Source organism: Falco biarmicus, chromosome 1 (genome assembly GCF_023638135.1).
Source record: "Falco biarmicus isolate bFalBia1 chromosome 1, bFalBia1.pri, whole genome shotgun sequence".
NCBI classification, from domain to species: Eukaryota; Metazoa; Chordata; class Aves; order Falconiformes; family Falconidae; genus Falco; species Falco biarmicus.
Window position 1 is genome coordinate 18429824 of NC_079288.1, and position 17184 is coordinate 18447007.

The following is a 17184-nucleotide window of genomic DNA, read 5'->3' on the forward strand; positions in this document are numbered from 1 at the left end:
GTCTAGATTCTGTTTGGGTTACGCAGGGCAGCTGGTTAATCCTTCTGGAGAGGCACATGATGCAAAGCAAGATGGAATTTAAGCAATGGCTTAGGTCTCTACCCAGGCTGATATAATTATGAGAAGTGGATCCCTCACAGGGAATACAGAAATTTCATTAATACTTTCCAGCTATATCATGATCCTGGTGTGCTTTCAAACATAAATTTGCCCTGGCACACAAAGGCATGGAGACAATCAACTACGTTTTCCTGGTCAGCCCATTTCTTAATAGTTTTAATAACAAATTACTCCACTGTCTGAGCCTGTCTTGTCTGCTTAGCTATACTTGTTTTACATGTGGACTGTCTCTTGCCATATTCAGCATGGAGCATAATGAAGTCTTGAGTGGATCCTACAGAGACTGCTACCAAGTGTTTAGAGATACACCTTTGTAATGGTATGAAATTCAACACACCTACTTTAAATATCTTTTGTGGTTTCCCTGTCCACCAGAGACAAACTTGTTGGGTTTAAATTCTAATTTTTTTTTCAAGCAATTCTTTCAAATCCCTTGGTGAGTTTCTCTAGGTATACCCTACAAACTCTATGAAAATAAAATTACATTTGTCCTGAAAAACGTTAGCAAAAGAAACAAGAATTACTAGTCCTCTAGATGGTGCTACTATTTCAAACAAAACAGCTGGATGCTTAAAGATTTTGTTGTAATATACTGTATGTTGTAATATGCTGTATTACCCTGTGAGAAATCCTGGCCCTACAAAAGAACTGATGTCGAACAGCCCGAGCAGTCTGTATATAAATATAATAACTGCTTCTCTTTAAGGATAGTAAATGTTTCAGTATCTTACTAAACATAGAAAAATTATAGGACGTATTGATTAAAATTATCTTTCAAAGGTTGGCTCAATTTTCTGTCTTCGATTTCCAATTTTCCCAATAATTTGCAAGTGAGCCCTCCAGCATACACTTTTCAACTTCAATGACTCATATTAATGTTCTCTGGCCACAGCCTTTGGATGCATCACAGGCTAAGCATGATGGGCTTTCCCTGGCAAAGGCTGTGCACTCTGGCCCAATTTCACAGAAGTGGTGTAGCACAACTGTACTTCAAATGCAACCACAAAACCAGTGCTCATAATCAAACTGAAACCCATGGTTAAAAACCTTGCTGGCTTAAGGATACTTGTATACGCATGCTGTACTTGGGCATTAAATGCTGTTAAGTCTAAGTGCTTTAGTGAGACATAGCAAAGAAAGAAGGTAAAACAATTTACCTTTTCTTGCCCAACACAGCTACACAGGTCCAGCACTGAAATTTCAGGCCAGCTGTCTATAAGACAGATTTTCTTATCCTTAGCTCCTTTCTGTCCAGCCACTTTTCAAGAGGATGCCAAAGCTGCTCCTATTCTTCCCTCTCTTTCCATAATTCCTATCTGTAGTTTTGGAATATCTGCCTACTTTCTCTCAGATATATTTCCTGATTCTTTGTAAATCCAGCCAGATGGACTTGCAGCACCAGATTTCTTTCCTCCTGTTGTTGCTGTCAAAGTCAAGAACAAAAACTTTCTGATTTCAAGATTATTATTGTTACACATTATTATACACCTGACCTTTGAAACATATAGTCTCTATAACCACTATCTCTTACTTCGTGCAAAGTTCATCTGTTATCTAAATAAATGTCAAATTTGGGATCATGTTAAGCCTTTAGCCTTAGTAACTATAACTGAATTCTGGAGTTTATTCAGACAGTGTAAAAGAAACATTTATTTCATTGATTTTGACTATTCAACCTTTAAAATTTCACAGAGTATATTTGTTCTTGTGTTACGAGAAAAGAATAACAACATCTCTAGATCATTCACTATTTTGTATTCTTTCTCTGTGTCCCTATTTATTTATCTGCTTTCCAAGAAACTTTCCTCACAGGAACATACCTCTGGGCTCTTGGTGACTTTTACTGCTCTTTTGTGAGTCCTCCGTTCTCATAATAGTTTGGTTGGTTAGTTTCTGAGGGTGCAAAGCCACAAAATCAGGGCCTGTAGCTGCTCACAAAAATAATGTCTAAAAGAAAAAGAATGTAAAAGCAGATGAAGGTATGAAATCTACTATATTCAGGGTGCTGAGTGACAACATTTTTTCTATAGGCGTTTTTATTATTTTCATATTACCAACAGTATATGCACCATCAATGGCCACTTGCACCAACCTGCAAAACTTAGCGAAGATCCTGTTAGCTAAATGAAAATGTCGGCTCAGATCTCAGAAATGTGTCGAGAGAAATTTCGACGAGTACAAGAAATGGATGAAGACTGGACAAAAATCTGCATTAAAAAAGGGCTAGCTATGTTACAGATAGTTCTGAAGTGTGGGAAATTCTCAATGTGTTTCTTTATAAAACAAAACAAACAAAAGAACCTCCAAACTATGGGAACTATTTCTAACACTTCATGAGATACCCTAGATGCAAATATCTAGCCAAGTAAATATAAATCAAGTAGTATAGGCAGTTTCTTGCTGATTTGTATTAAAAATAAACATGAAGACATCAGCTTAAACAACAAGTAGTTTATTTAGCATACTTAATGAATCCTTGCACACAGTAATTTCCTAAGTCCTCTAACTTTTTTCCAAAAACCTCCTCTTATGAATGAAGCGCTCTTACTTGCCCTGCTTGTGAGGGCCAACACAGGCAACTAGAATTAACCTTCTTAAAAATAAAGTAAGATTAGACTGACTTTGGAATTGACTCCTTCAACGTCTCAGCATCTTCTGGCTCATAATAAGGTTCCAAAATAGGTTTTAATTTAACTTCTTCTGGTAGTTTTTGAGTCTCTTCTCTCCTGCTTCCATCTCTTAAAAGCGGAACCAATGTTTTCCAGTTTTTCCCTGAAACTAAAAAGGAATGGTTAATTTTTTCCTATCCACAGAAACAGAAGAAAATATGTAAGTGGTTTAAATAGGAAGCTAATGAAAGAAGCAGGAAGAAAGGGTTTTGTGGTTTTCTTTCCCATACTATTCCATGAGTTTTCCATATTTCAGCTGGCAAGTACAGCAGAGACTGACCATACAATTAAATCCTTCCATGCTGGATGCTGATCTCCCAAACTATAGGGTTTGGGGTCTCCAAAATAGCTTCTTGGCTATTTCGCTGCCATCATACACTGTTCTGTCTCCTCAGGACTTACATATATTATCTGTCTTGTAAAATCTACAATCACATTGATGAATATACGGGGCTTCTATTTCAGAGAGTAAAACTGCGATGTGAATAATGAGCCCACTTAATATTTACATTTTGTGCTGACTGAAAATGCCATTAACTTAGCTACTGCCATTATCATTAAGTGCATAAAACTGACTGCCCTCTAACAATTAATTGATGCTGCTTTTATCACCAGTGTGTAACCCATACTAGGATTTAGGTCCCTGAAACCCTCACCTCTGCCAGGCTTGATAGAGTAACTGGGATTTCGTTTGAGGTCCCCAGAGTACCCAGGGTCTTCGTTGATTATGCCCAGATTGGTATTCCATGTGGACCAGTTCACTTCATCAACCCTGGGGAGAGAACAACAAAACCAGTATTTATCCTAAGGATCACCAGACAACTCCAGGATGAGTTTATATCACAAACTGCCACCTCTCAAGCCTCAAATCTGACCCAGAAAACAGATTAATCTGAGTACTGCAGACAGTGGTAGCAGACTACTTTTCAGAGTGCACCAGGGGGAGAGTTCTGCTTCCCATTACCAGCTACCTTAATGCTGTTTGTCTAGAAAAGATTGTTCATTTGACATACAAACAGGTTACCTAAAGCACCATCTGTAATCATCTTGGCCGTCAGGTGTGACTCCCACCAAGACTTGCTTCCCAGACCGGAATGAGCGCCTCACACAGTTCAAGTAGCTGTTTTCAATATCCAAGATTGTGATGGCTCTCTACCAGGTAAAAGAAAGCAGACGACTGAGAGGCTGCTGTGTCAAAGTCATACAAATCCTGAATTCTGCCTTTATTTTAAAAACGTTGAGCTTTTACCATTATCACCATCTTAGAGCAGGCTTTGTAACCATCTCTGAAACATCATCCTCAGTTAATATGTCACTAAAAATGCTGAATTACAGCCCTGTGATCAGAACTATGAAGTTCCCTTTCTTACCTCAAAAAAAACTGATGTGCCTTTGAGATTCTGGTTAGGATTGTTTTTCCCCTGGCATAATCCCTGTCTTCATAGTCTGATCAGGATTTTCCATCATCAAAAGCCCAAGTAATTTTTTCTAATTACAAAAGTACTACTTTTCTTAAATTTTGAACATCTGCGGAACATCTGCTCAGGCAAAACATCAAATATGCACGGAAAAGGAACTAATATACTTTTTTTTAGGAACTGTTCAGGGGAATCAAAGAAGTGGTGACCTGTTATTTAGAAACGTGTCAGTTCCTAAAGATTCTCTCTGAAATTTTTTATGATCCCCACACCCACTTTCTTGGATAGTGGCCTCACAGAACCAATGTACCTGGAGTTTCCAGATGCTCTTGCTCTCCTGTGCAATTTTGCTCACAGTTTCCCCCATCAGTGCAATAAGCATGTTGAGCAGGAGGATGTATGTAAGGATAACATAGAGAACCAAAAGGATTACAAACACAGACTTGAACCTGTAGTTCTCTGTGAACTCCAGGTCCCCCATCCCAATAGTAAACTTGAAAAGTTCCAAGCAGGTATAATACAGACTATTGTAGGATGTGCGGCCTCGTTTCATATGGCAGTATCGGGCATATTCAGAACTATTTGTGTCTTGCCCCTCATTGTCATCTTCAATTAAAGTCACCACAGCTGTTGCAAAAGAGGAATCATATATGCAGGATGAAAATACAATTTGAGATCATAATTCCATTGCAAGCAATGAAAATGAGCATAAAGGTAAGGCATTTTATCTTTACAGTGCATTGTCCCCAGTTAAATTGCTCTATAAAATACTGCCCTAACTGACACCCTCTCAGAAGGTGTCGTCTCAGTTTTATCTACATAGAACAGGATGCCTGCTTTTCCATTCAGCTTTGCAAAGCAGTTTGAGACCCAGAGATGAAAAGCTGTATGAAATGACTATAGATCATTGTTATTCTGAAGAGATTTTTTTTATAATTAGGTTAATTTGTCAGGTTTTAGTTGGAAACAAAAAGTCTAAGCCACTTGAAAAATAAGATTTTCTGACATTCTCTGAAGTAACAAAAATTAACTCCAAGTATGCTATTACCTGTAGAAAATCCCAAGAGGAATACTAGATAGACAAACATGAAGCGACATAAATCTCTAAGGATCATCTGTAACATGGAAACAGAGTATTTTTATGTTGCTAAAACTTGAATATAAACTACAACAAAAACTGGTAGAAAATACTACTTCAGCTCAAGAAGGTATTTGCTGTGAACTGGCTGTTCATGCATTAAACTGTTGTTTATCCTGCTGAGATAATAAACTTTAATACAGAAAACATTCTCCTCCGTTATTCATGCAATGGTTTACACGCATATGCAAGACATACGCATGCCAGATAGTTTCATCTTTTTCAGTATGAACCACATTAAGACAGTTGCATCTTTCTTCCCCTCTTGGCTAGCTGTCTACATCATATACTGAGGTATTATCAGCCAGCTATTGCCTCTTAGCTAATTGCTCTGTTTGGTAACATTTAAACTATACCCAAAGAAATTTCCAGCTGGTAGAAAGCTGTGCCATTTCACACCAGACCAGTCTGCACTGTTCTCAGTCTACTTTCATCCATATCTATCCAACCATGGTTATTTTGAAGCATGGCAGGTAATAATAATAATATCAACACTACTATAAAATGTATGGATGAGGAATAGGAGGTTTTTCTACATAAATTGTATCACTTCACTCGGAAAATAATGACCAAATATGGTAGAGTGATATGAGATTTCCCAGTGGCATCATGGAGGTACATATGGCTACTTCTCTCCTGGAAATGGGGCTGTTGGCAGCTGTCCCCTAATCTGAGCACTCTGCCAGCCTCACTGGACTGACCTTGGCAATCATGACAGAGTAAATGCCCATCTGCTGGAAGCCACGGGTGTAGTACAGCATGTTAGCCCAGCCCAGCGCCAAGGAGAAGACCATGGAAGCCACGTACAGTTCCTGGCCACAGAAGTACAGCACCACAGAGCTCAGGAGGAGCAAGGAGTGAACAAAGCTGAAAGACAAGCATGGTCTGAATGGAGTGTGATGAGCTGGCCACAGATGGTGGGAACAAAGGAACCCATGAGGGCAGAATGAGGGATTCTCCAAAAAACAAAGGAGCCTTAGCAGACATTTCTTCCCTTCCCTTCATTCTTTCCCTTCTTAAATCCTACAGTTCCTCTTGCAAACTCCTGAGTTTCCCCACTTAGAAACTTCTGTAGTCTCATCCCTGCTCTTCCTTGTGACTGGAGGGAAGAAAAGTCCTTGAAAACACTTAAGTTCTTCAGCACTCCCTCTCTTTCCACAGACCCATGAAATTGCCCTGCTTAACTCCACTCCAGTTGGGAAGAGAAAGGACCCAAATTATTGAGAGGCAATTCTGCCTTTAAGAATGGAGGATTTATGCACATACATTGCATGCACTTGATTGCAAGTCCAGCTTGGAGATCTGCTCCTAACTGCTGCATGACTCAGTCACTGAACTTCTAGACACTTCATTTGCTTTACCTCCAAAGGAGGTTACTGATTCAGACCCACTCGTTCAAGTGCTATAATATCCACTTGCAACTATTTTTGAAGGACCCAGGAATTTACAGCAAAGTGTCTGCCTGTCACAAATGGCTTCAGCCAAAGCTACAGATCTCACACGCTCATCTGTTTCATGCTGAAAGGCAATCAAAGATATTCGAGCTTACAAAAGAACCTCACTGTAGCTGTCAACTATCAGCGTCTTGAATGATGGGCGCCTCTGCACGAAATACTGTATCTGAAAAAAAAAATGAGAATGAAGACTAGGTTTGCATCCAAAGAGGGATTAAGTATTCCATGGGAATGCATCAACTAAGCATTGATACCCATACCAAGGAGCTGGTACCTACAAAGCATCTCACAAGAACAGCTCAAAACCAACACCAGGGCAACATCTAAGGAGGACTCTTCTATCAACACTTCGTTTCTCTTACATCTGATATCAGAGTTTTGAAGACAACAATCTATTCAGTCACTGGTTTGAGAACCTGTGATTCACTGTACACTCTCCATTGGCTGCCAAGAGGAATCACGGGGACTTGAAGTTAAGACAGGTAATCATTAATAGAGGCCTGGCTATTTGCAATACCCCATTCTTAAGCTTTGGCTAGGCTAATTGCCAAGATGCTCATTAACTTCCACAGGTTGTCTTTTTTATACAACAGATAAAACTGCATCTCAGCTCATTAGTAACCTGAGAACTCCCAATCAGGCCAAGAAAAAAGATTTTTAGCTCTTCACCAAAACATGGATCATCTTAGCAGCCAATGCTGATGAATAGAAAAGGCATATGTGATTCTCTCCTACACCTGCCCAAACAGCAAAAAGGAAAAGTTTCAAAGAACTTACCCCTCTGAAAAAAAAATAGAGACCTCCCAGTACACTCAGGATCTCTCCAGTCACTCGAAAATACTCCCCAGTGCTGTGACCAAACGTGAAGGGAGGCTGTATAAGACAGGAAGATAGATAGATATGTTCAGCAGAAATGGAGTTAGGAAAGACCTAGCCTTGCCAGCAGCTGAAAGTAACCACTTTTCTAGGGGACCAGTTAAGCTTCTGAAAGTGTTGCAGCAAGGGGGCAAGACTAAGAAGGAAGCAGGGTCAAAATCTCCCCAAAATAAAAATTCTGATGTTAGGAGCACACGTTCAAATGGAAGGCAGATCTAGGGTATTAAGCACTGGGTTGTCTGATATATGACAGGAGTAACGTACCTTTTCCTTCTTGTCTACAGGTCTGTAGTAAGCAGCTGCAGTGAGGATGATGATATGCATGGTATAGACAAAGAAGTTAAAGTAAAATAAGTGTTTGACAAACCGGTCCCACTTGTCTTGCAGCAGCCTGTTAAGGGGCTCCACCAGCAGCATCTCATGACGGTTCTGAGTGGAAGGAGGAAGAGGAGAATCTTGATGAGACCAGTATATACTAGGCTTTGAAAACAGCAAATTATATTAATCTTGAGCAAATGTTATTGTACCCTTAAACTCAGGAGGGAAGTTTGTTGTTTTATAGAAATGAGGCACAAGCTGCACTGTGTGGAACATGGAGCTCTTCCCCAACAGTCCCCCAGCCTGTGAATAAAATGCCAAGGAGGTGCATACTCACTGGCGTTTCACTACTGTAGGCAATAATCTCAAGCACTGAATTTTTCTCGCATGTGTCTATACAAGACAGGTCATAAAGAGATGAGTGGACAGGTCCATAAGCCCATTCAGTGAACTTCCTAGACAAGTGTCTGCACTCAGGATCTTTGATCTCTCGTCTGAGGATGTAAGCGAAAATCTAATTGCAAAAGAACAATACAACCAACATTTCAGTGCTAATGGACTTCTAGTTCCTCAATATCTCCACAGGACAGGATGGCTAATTTCTTGCTAGTTTAACTGTGCTAAAGTCAAACCACTGGAGCACCGCAGAGACCAATGTCTGAAGTAAACATAATTAAATTTCTCACTGGATGCTGGGAGATGAGAAATACAAAAACAGCTTGCCATTATCTGTTTCAAAACAGCCAGAAAAAAAGCAGAGATGTATGTTACACATCTCTGAGCACAGACATTTTGAATGGGGATTGCCAGAAGATGAGTTCTGTCAGCCAGTCAAAAGTACAAGGCCTCTAGTGGTTCAGATGATAGCAGAGACCCACTTTCTGTTTCCACTTTGGCTGCCTTGCATACCAGTGGTATATGAATAATGCCAGCTGGGCACATACAAACACTTCATAGCCTTTAAGGACCATGCAGTTTTGCATGTTAAAACTGCAGCGTCAGTTCCTTTTAACTAAAAGGCCCCAACAATAAGCAATGATAAAATCTGTCCTGCATAAATGTTTTGCATGTATAACTTGATAGAGTAATGGGACAGTTAAGCACATTTGCTCACCTACCCCTATCTTCCCTGTTTTGGCTGCTAGAGTTAATGGAGTCAGCCCTTTCTTGTTGGTGAGTTCTTCTAGCTTCAGAATTGGATTAATTTTGGCACCAAGGATCAATATGTTATTGTACATCTTGGTAACAAATTTGGTATTATCCTTAGTATTATCTGCAATCTCCACCAGTGTGTGCAGGACCATGTTGCCCATGGAGTCCTCAGCAGCGATGTTGGCTGCCTGGTAGGGGTTCTCCAGGAGGAATTTCACAATGCAGAGCTGGTTGGTGCAGGCAGCCAGGGACAAAGGCAGCTCCCCTACAGGCAAGGAATGGGAATGAGTGGTCAGAAAGCCCATTACTACACGTGCATGAACAGAAAAATCATCATCTTTCACCATGAGGAGAAAAGGGGAATTTCTCTGGCTGATACAGTAACAATTCTTGTGCTAGCTGTTAGAATTACATTTTCCTTGGTTTCGTTGCATGAGAGAAATGTGGCTGTTTAACAAAAGCACTGTAAGGACAGCTAGCAGAAGGTTACAACCTTTCAAAGGATAGAGTGCCAAGAAAACAAAGGGATGCAGACATCAAGCTCACACTCAACACCATCAACTACCAACTGTGTTTCTTTATAATCTCAGCCTTTGGGAGTAAATATTTAGACTAAGTGGTAGAACAGCCCATCTGGTACTTCTGAGCCTCCAGTCCCACATAAACAGGATTATTTAACAGCTTGCACTTGGGATAATGCTAGGATAACCCAATCAATAAAGCCCATACTGTGCTCACCCCTACCAAAATAAAAGCCGGGTTTCCCTTTGATTTTCCTGAAGAACTCCCCACAGGCCCTTGCGTGAACATCTGCTCCGTTCTGGACCAAGAGCTTCACTAGGTACATGTTCCTTCTCTCAATGGCGATGTGAAGTGCAGTCTGGCCTACAGAGACACTCATCAGACAGAAACCTTCAACATTTAATACAGACTGAGAGCTTTCAGGCACTGCAATTCATTCAACTCCATGTAAGATGGTGGAACTGAAAGTTTTGCAGACTAAGAAGTGCTAGAACTGAACAAAAAATGATGGTACAGACAGAAAATGCAAGTCCCCTGAACTTGCTATTAAATCACTGCATATTAAAAACGGCAGCATATCACACCTAACTAAACAACTGCCCTAGCACCAATGCACTGATTGTTAATCTCACACTGAAACTTCGAGGTGCTACATCCTCAGGCATAAGGCCTCATGCAGAAGACTGCCTGAGAGCCCCACCTAACCCTATCTTCAGGTTTAGCACCAAATTCACTGTTGCAGCTGTTTCCCTTACCCTTGTAATAGTTGTCAGTATACTCTGCATTAACAAACTCTTTCAGAGTTCCAGTTTTTCTTGCAATATCCAGAAGCAAAGGAATGGTATCATTTTTCCCATCATGTAGATTCAGCATAGCTTTCAGCAAGCAGGTTTTCCCAGTTTCTGGCTCTATAAGGCAAAAAATCACAGCTATACAGAAGTAATTACAAATCTACCATCTACTCCCAGGCATGCAGGAATTAATGAGGTTCTTTTCAAAAGACAAGAAAACTCATTCAGGGTTTCACAGAAAATTCGAACTTTTCTGAATTCTCCTATAACCTTACAATCAACGGGTTGCCCAATCAACAGGGAAGTACTGGCTATTAGAGGACCTCCTGCAGACACTTAATTATGTTTTTTTGTTTTCATCTTCAGAAGAATAAAAGGGCAATTTAAGGTATGTGACACTAAAAGGTACCTTTGAACTCATCATCTGTGAGATGCTTCAAGGTTCTATTAAGGTAGAGTAGCAGATCATCCAGGTCCCTTGTGTTGCCTTGGGCTACAGCATCAAAGATCCTTCTGCGGTCATAAAATTTGAAAGCTTTTTCTGAGCAGCCTGTGATGGAATCTGTAGATAGGAGCCTAACAAGGGTAAATTTCAGTTACCTAAAGTCAGATATTTAGCAGACCTTTTATAAAATACCATTTGCTTGTGTTAAGTAGTAAGCATTACAGATTAGTATAGATAGATCTGCAAAGTCTAAAGATCAACAAAATTTCCAAGCAACCATCCTGATAAAATTATGTATCAGTTGCAGAAAAGTTGAGAACAAGACTTAAAAGAGGCATTGAAGTAGGCCAGTCTAACTGCAGGCCTCGGAGGCAGGCAAGCGCATGTTCTCATTCTGAGTGGTGTCCGTTCACTGACCAGTCTCAAGCAAGTGAATCATGGCTTACCACTAATTTTGGGCGAAATATCCATGGACTGAATTTTCAGAGATGCCAAGAGACAACAGGTATTGTCACTTTCAGACGCAACACTCCTTATTTTGGCATAGAGAACAGCGAAACTGAAAAAATGGGCATGCTCATGTGGAGAGAATAAATGCTGCTCTAAGAAACAGCCTGTAGCTGTCAAACTATTCATTACAACCAGATCTTACATGGCAAACTTACTTGTGAAGTTTCCCCCTCTCCAAATTGGCATGAAATTTGATGACAGAAGGTGCCATCAGATGATCCATCTGGTAAAAGGAGTCCATGGGAGCCATGTCCTTGTCACTATCCCCCATCACAAACCGCCCACGTCTTGCAAAGATGTTGCTTTTGGGTGGTTGCACCTTGGTGCTGAATGTACCCTGGAGGCTGTCAGGCATTTCCAGCATGGAGTCCTCCCCATCCGTGTGTTCATCTGTCACTTCAGATTCCTCCATGTCGTAACTGCCAAATTTCTTCATCTTACCAAGAATGGAAGACATGATGAGCAGGCAGTCTGTGAGGAACAACACAAACACCTCAAGTCAGCACTTTACAGGGCCATGAGTCCCCTTTTGCCTAGGATTACTCTCCAGAAACAGCAGGGAACGGACTGATTGCTATCATCCCAGAAGTGAGACAGATTCACACATTATTTGCTATGCCCAGTTGGAACAGTTTGGTAGGTCATTACCTCCATGCTGTTTGTTACTGTCCCCACTGCCTTTACCCATTTCAGAATGGAGAAAGCAAGTCAGAATGTCCCAGAGCTTGCCAGCCACCCCACTGCAGAGCTGACTGCTTCTGCTCAAAACTACTGTCTCATCCTTATGCAATTGTTGTTAAAGCCTGAGCAATCTCAGACTGGTTTGTGCCACAATATATTCTCAAAAAATTTTTTTTAAAAAAAAAGCCTGCTTGTGCCATAACCGTATCACAGTGATGCTGCGCACAGAAAGCTTCCTGCATAAAGGAAAATTATCACTTAATGGCTTTACCAGTTACAGCAGTGCTAGATGAAAATAGGAGCATGTGATTCTTGGGAGATGAGTGTCACCTTAAACATGAGACACAGAAACAGAAAGGGAAAGGTTACCACAGATAAGAGATTAATTTAAGACCACATGTCTGATCTTGTCTGATTTATAACCACAAAGAATTTGGCACAAGTTAACAAATACGCTATACTGAAAGTAAAGCAGGTTGGTGGGGTTGGTGGGGTTTTTTTGCTTTCTTATCAAACTGTTTTAATCAGACAAATATTGGTCTTCATGCCACTGAATGCAAAATATTCTGGAACTCAGCAGTGGAGACAAGATTGCACCGTATTTGAACTGCTGCATAGCTGGCTTTTAGAGAGAGACGACCAGCCTTAGAAACATACTCTGAAATCCTAGGTTGATTGGAAATCTTACAGCTTTGAGCACAGGAATGTTATAAAATCTTTAAATTAAAGTCTTCAATTATAAACAAAATTACAGTGGTCAACAATCTTCTCTGTACATTCAGTGTAAAAACATTATAAACACGCTTCAAGGTTGTTTCTCTTCAAAAAAATATTCTGAGGGGTTCTCTGCAAACCTACATTGTACATAAGAGCTAGATTTTCAGTTCTGTGGGACCAGTTAATACATTAGGGGTCACTTACATTTTCCTGTGCAAATAGGACAGGAAAGAAACTTTTGTCAGGCATTTGCATTTCCTGTAATTTGGTACAATATACACGTAAAGAAAACATAAATTTGCAAACTTGGACATTTAGGGTTATTGGAAGCAAAACAGCATGATGGCAGTTTAACTCACTATGTCCTCCGAACTCACCTTTCAAGTTCTTTGTGTCCTTAGAATCACTTTGAATAATAACATAGCATTTTTTAACTTAATTGTTCTACAAGTAAGAAATTATATACAGAAAAATATTTCTATTTGGACTATGATACTAAAAATACAGAAGAACAATTACTTCAGTGAAAAAGTTATAAAAATAATTTTATAAAAATGGAAAATAATACACTGGGAATACAGCCATGTATAATTTTGAATTTTTGTCTTATTTAAATGAATGTGGATTAGCAAAAAACACCTCAGAGATGGCTATGGAAAACGGAATCACATTTTCCACAGAATAGGTGCAATATTAAAATCTGCAGAATAGACTCAATCCTCAATCCTGTCTCCTTGGAAATTTCCTCAAACCTCATTTAGTCATTATATGTGCTTTTGTTTCTAAACCCCGTTTGTAGTAACTCTGATAATTAAGACAAAGCCGTATTTCCTCACAAGTATGATTTGCAAGGGAAATAACCTTCAAAATTCTGTGGAAGGAGTCTTTAAAAAAAATATCTATCCTAAAAAACTGCATAATCTATTTGAACTCTATGAAACCTGTGTACACTGATGTTTGACAGAATAAATAAGGAAATACTTTTGAAAGAATGTCTAACCACATCACAACTTATAATAGAGTTTACAAATAACAACCATTTTATTAAAATATACATGCAGAACTTACGAATATTGCAAAAAAATTCCTGTCTTCTGCAAAATAGTCCAGTCTCAGTAAACAGCCTCTGATCTATAGGAATTTGGTGTTGGATATTCCTCCTCTAAGGTGCCAGAACTGAAAAGTCCTCAGAGTTTGCTTCTCCACTTCATCTGTCTGCAAAAGTGTGCTATGTGTCTGATGATTTTTAGAATCACGTGAAGTTCACTAGAAGAACAGAGTAATAAGATCGTTAAGAACGAAGCATCAGTGGCTTCTATTCCCAGGAGTTTAGCAAAGCTCTTTACAAGAACTGCAGTAAATTGTTCTTGCTTTTCCCTCCCCTTTAATTGCATTTAATAATGGATACTCTTCTCCAGATTTCCTCTTTGTAAATACACTCAAGCTTGCAAAAAACCCAAAACCACCAGAAAACAGTTGTTTCTGGTTCACAATTTCATTTCAGTTTACAAAACTTCATAAAATATACCACAGCTCTTCTCTGAGATCAGTCATCTTTTTGGACATCTGTTTTTGGGTGTCCACTCTAAGGCCCCACCAAGTATTTTAAAAGAGAACCGACTCTGAACAGAGTTGAGGGAGAACCAATGACAGAAATTCCCAAGGCCATTCTATCATTCCATGTTCCTACTATGATTTATTTAAATAATATATGTCAGCTTTTAAATATTTATGTCATTGGGGAAAAAACCTTCTTATCTAATCCAGGATGGATCTAACACCCTTAAAAATGGAGAACTGTGTCATATATTGTTAAATACATAATTTACATAAGACCTTTCTGCCCAAAACTAGTCTAGAGGAACAGCTTTTCCAGCAGGCTGAGCTGACAGGCTGTAGCTGTTAGGCTAGAAGCAACCTCCAGACCTCTAGCTCCTGAGGTTTTGAGTTAGGTTATGAAATTATTCAGTGAAATTATCTGGTTTGTTTGGTAACTATCTTTCTAGTCTTGCCATCTATCTATCTATCTATCTATTAAAAAGAATAATATATTTGCCTACTTAATAGCAAACTAATTATACTACTTAAAACACCCTACGGCACTGTACTCAATAGAAACAAAATGCCTATTTATTAATGCATAAGTGTAGATTACCAATAAGCCAAGTCCTTAGCTGGTGCTCCTGGAGCTTCGCTGAGCAGAGCACCTCATTCAACATTACAATTAACTCCACCATTTCCAAAGCAGAGACTCAGGAAGAAAACTATATGGATCAGTGGAGGGTCTCCCTGGTTCAGTCTCTAGCTTCTTGCTGGTCGCTTTTGCCAAATGATCCTTCTTTATCTTCTCCCAGCTCAGGCACCAGCTCCTTTCAGTCTTACTGTGCTCCGATGTACACACTTCAGGAACTTTCTGCTATTTTCTGAGTTTTGATGCCTCCTTCATCAGGCTCCTTGACTTGTATTTCTTGTCAAGATGTTATTTCTTACCAGCAACACTCCACTATTTTTTGCAACAATTGTTGGACGTATCATATTCCATCTCAGCAGGGACCTGGTTTAAAGGTTAAGTTCATAAGGAGATGTGAATGCTTATCAAAACAGGCCAGTAATAACAAGGATTTTATTCCTTTTCTTGGGCCTGCATCCAACATGCTGCTTCAGTTTATGCAACTTCTGTGCTTGAGAGTGATTTTACCGACTAAGAGCCCTCTCCATCACTGCAAATGGAAAAACATCAGTGGATGAACTATAGATCTTAAAGATGTATCCAAAGCTGGCCTGCAGGTCAGAGATAGTCTTGCCTAATAGAACCTACAACAAGGCCACAATTTACCAGCTTCTGGAAACAAATACCACTTGATTTCACAGTTAACAGCATGCTGGAATAGTATTATCAGCTCTTTTCAATTATTCAATAAAAATTAAAAGTACATCCAATACAAAAATACTTTATAATAACATAAAAGGGAAAACAATATACAACAAGTTCCAACTTTTTACAAAACCCTTAATCTAGTCTACACTTTTTCTGTAATTCCTCTCTATGCCAATAGTTCCCTAAACACAGCATGGAACAGATGCATGGAGGGAGATGGAAATTAATCTATCTCTGTAATAAAGATCTCAGAACAGCTTTCTCACTACAAAAATTAGCCAGTCCTGATGTTGCTAATGTGCAAGATAGGAATACATGTCCATATTTCATTCAAAATACATGCTTCTAAATAATGAAATTGTATCTAGATAACACCAAACTATCTCACTTGCTTCCCAACCTCATCTGAGAGGAAAAGGTGTACATGCATCTTGCTTTAGACAAAGTAAAAATGTTTTCACATTAAAATAAAGATTAGGGGGAGAAATAAATTTTAAGAGCATAACATAGGGGATTAAACCCTGGAAATTTTAAGTGAATTTGCATGAAAAATACTTAACATTAAAAATAGATTACAGTCTAGCCTGGCAGCTGCTGTATTAAAGCTTGATTTGACACAATCCATGAAGGGCAGAATCAGAAACACCTTCAGATCAATAGCTATCAAAATAGCTATGCACTATACTACAAGAACAAATCTCTCAAAATGCTAATTGCATTTGGGCTTAAAATGGAAATCAGAGCTGAAAGAGGTGATAATTGGGCTTTTGTAACTCTGAGTTTGTTAGCTCCTCCAGTGTATCACAAATTCTGACCATTTCAGAGAGGCCCTGATCCACTCTACCAACCAAGAAACAAATGTAAAATAATTACATATGCCAAATAAGGGAAATAGTTACCTCCTACCCTATAAATGTATTTTCCACTTGGATATAAGCCCTGCATTCCAGTTATCTCCAGTCATGGTACTGGCCTAGCCATGCCTTTGACCTTAGTCCACTGCACCTGACCTGGATAGCCACAGAAATAATCCTGTGTTTTATTTTGGTTTTTTTTTCAACATCCACACCAAGGTTGTATTCCTTTTACACAGACAACATGCAACATGTGAAAACTGGCATTCATTCTATGCAAGAGCCAATGAACTCCCCAAACAAGGCTGACGTCCTGGTCTGCTGCCTATATATATGTATATTGTGAGACAGCTTAAGGACAAATACTCTCTAACGAAAGCTTCAGACCAAGTTACAGACAGCTACTCATCTCTCCCAGTCTTTCTAAACCTATTTCCTACCAGGAAAATGAGACTTGCATGAAGTATCATTTTATGCAGAAAGTTAATGGATCTTTCCTAGTCACTCAGTCAAATGTAATGTGGTAATTACGTCTCATTTCACAAATGAGAATGACAGAGCAACAAAATGCGTACACCCAGAAGCAGACATTAAATGCAAGTTGTTGGTTGGTTGGGTTTTTTCCCCTGTAGTGAGTGAGA

At 39.3% G+C, this 17184-nt stretch overlaps 1 protein-coding gene across 3 annotated transcripts; it reads right to left on the bottom strand.

Moving 5' to 3' along the window:
- Nucleotides 1-1298: 1298 nt before the first annotated feature.
- Nucleotides 1299-17167, bottom strand: TRPV1 (transient receptor potential cation channel subfamily V member 1). 3 transcript variants are annotated; one of them, XM_056331172.1, is made up of 19 exons: nucleotides 14967-17167; nucleotides 13880-14077; nucleotides 12366-12424; nucleotides 11569-11884; nucleotides 10868-11034; nucleotides 10423-10575; nucleotides 9890-10030; nucleotides 9112-9410; nucleotides 8331-8507; nucleotides 7940-8104; nucleotides 7577-7672; nucleotides 6895-6965; nucleotides 6047-6212; nucleotides 5256-5322; nucleotides 4518-4834; nucleotides 3814-3941; nucleotides 3446-3561; nucleotides 2742-2898; nucleotides 1299-2067 (listed from the first exon to the last, which is right to left on the bottom strand). In XM_056331172.1, the coding sequence occupies exons 3-19, from the start codon at nucleotides 12397-12399 to the stop codon at nucleotides 2007-2009; spliced, it is 2631 nt and encodes an 876-aa protein (XP_056187147.1). In that variant the 5' UTR covers nucleotides 12400-12424; nucleotides 13880-14077; nucleotides 14967-17167; the 3' UTR covers nucleotides 1299-2006. The 3 variants fall into 3 exon arrangements, with proteins under 3 accessions (XP_056187147.1, XP_056187155.1, XP_056187164.1); XM_056331189.1 differs by lacking the exon at nucleotides 12366-12424 and having other exon boundaries at nucleotides 1300-2067; XM_056331180.1 differs by lacking the exons at nucleotides 13880-14077; nucleotides 14967-17167 and having other exon boundaries at nucleotides 12366-13145.
- Between the last annotated feature and the right edge of the window lie 17 nt (nucleotides 17168-17184).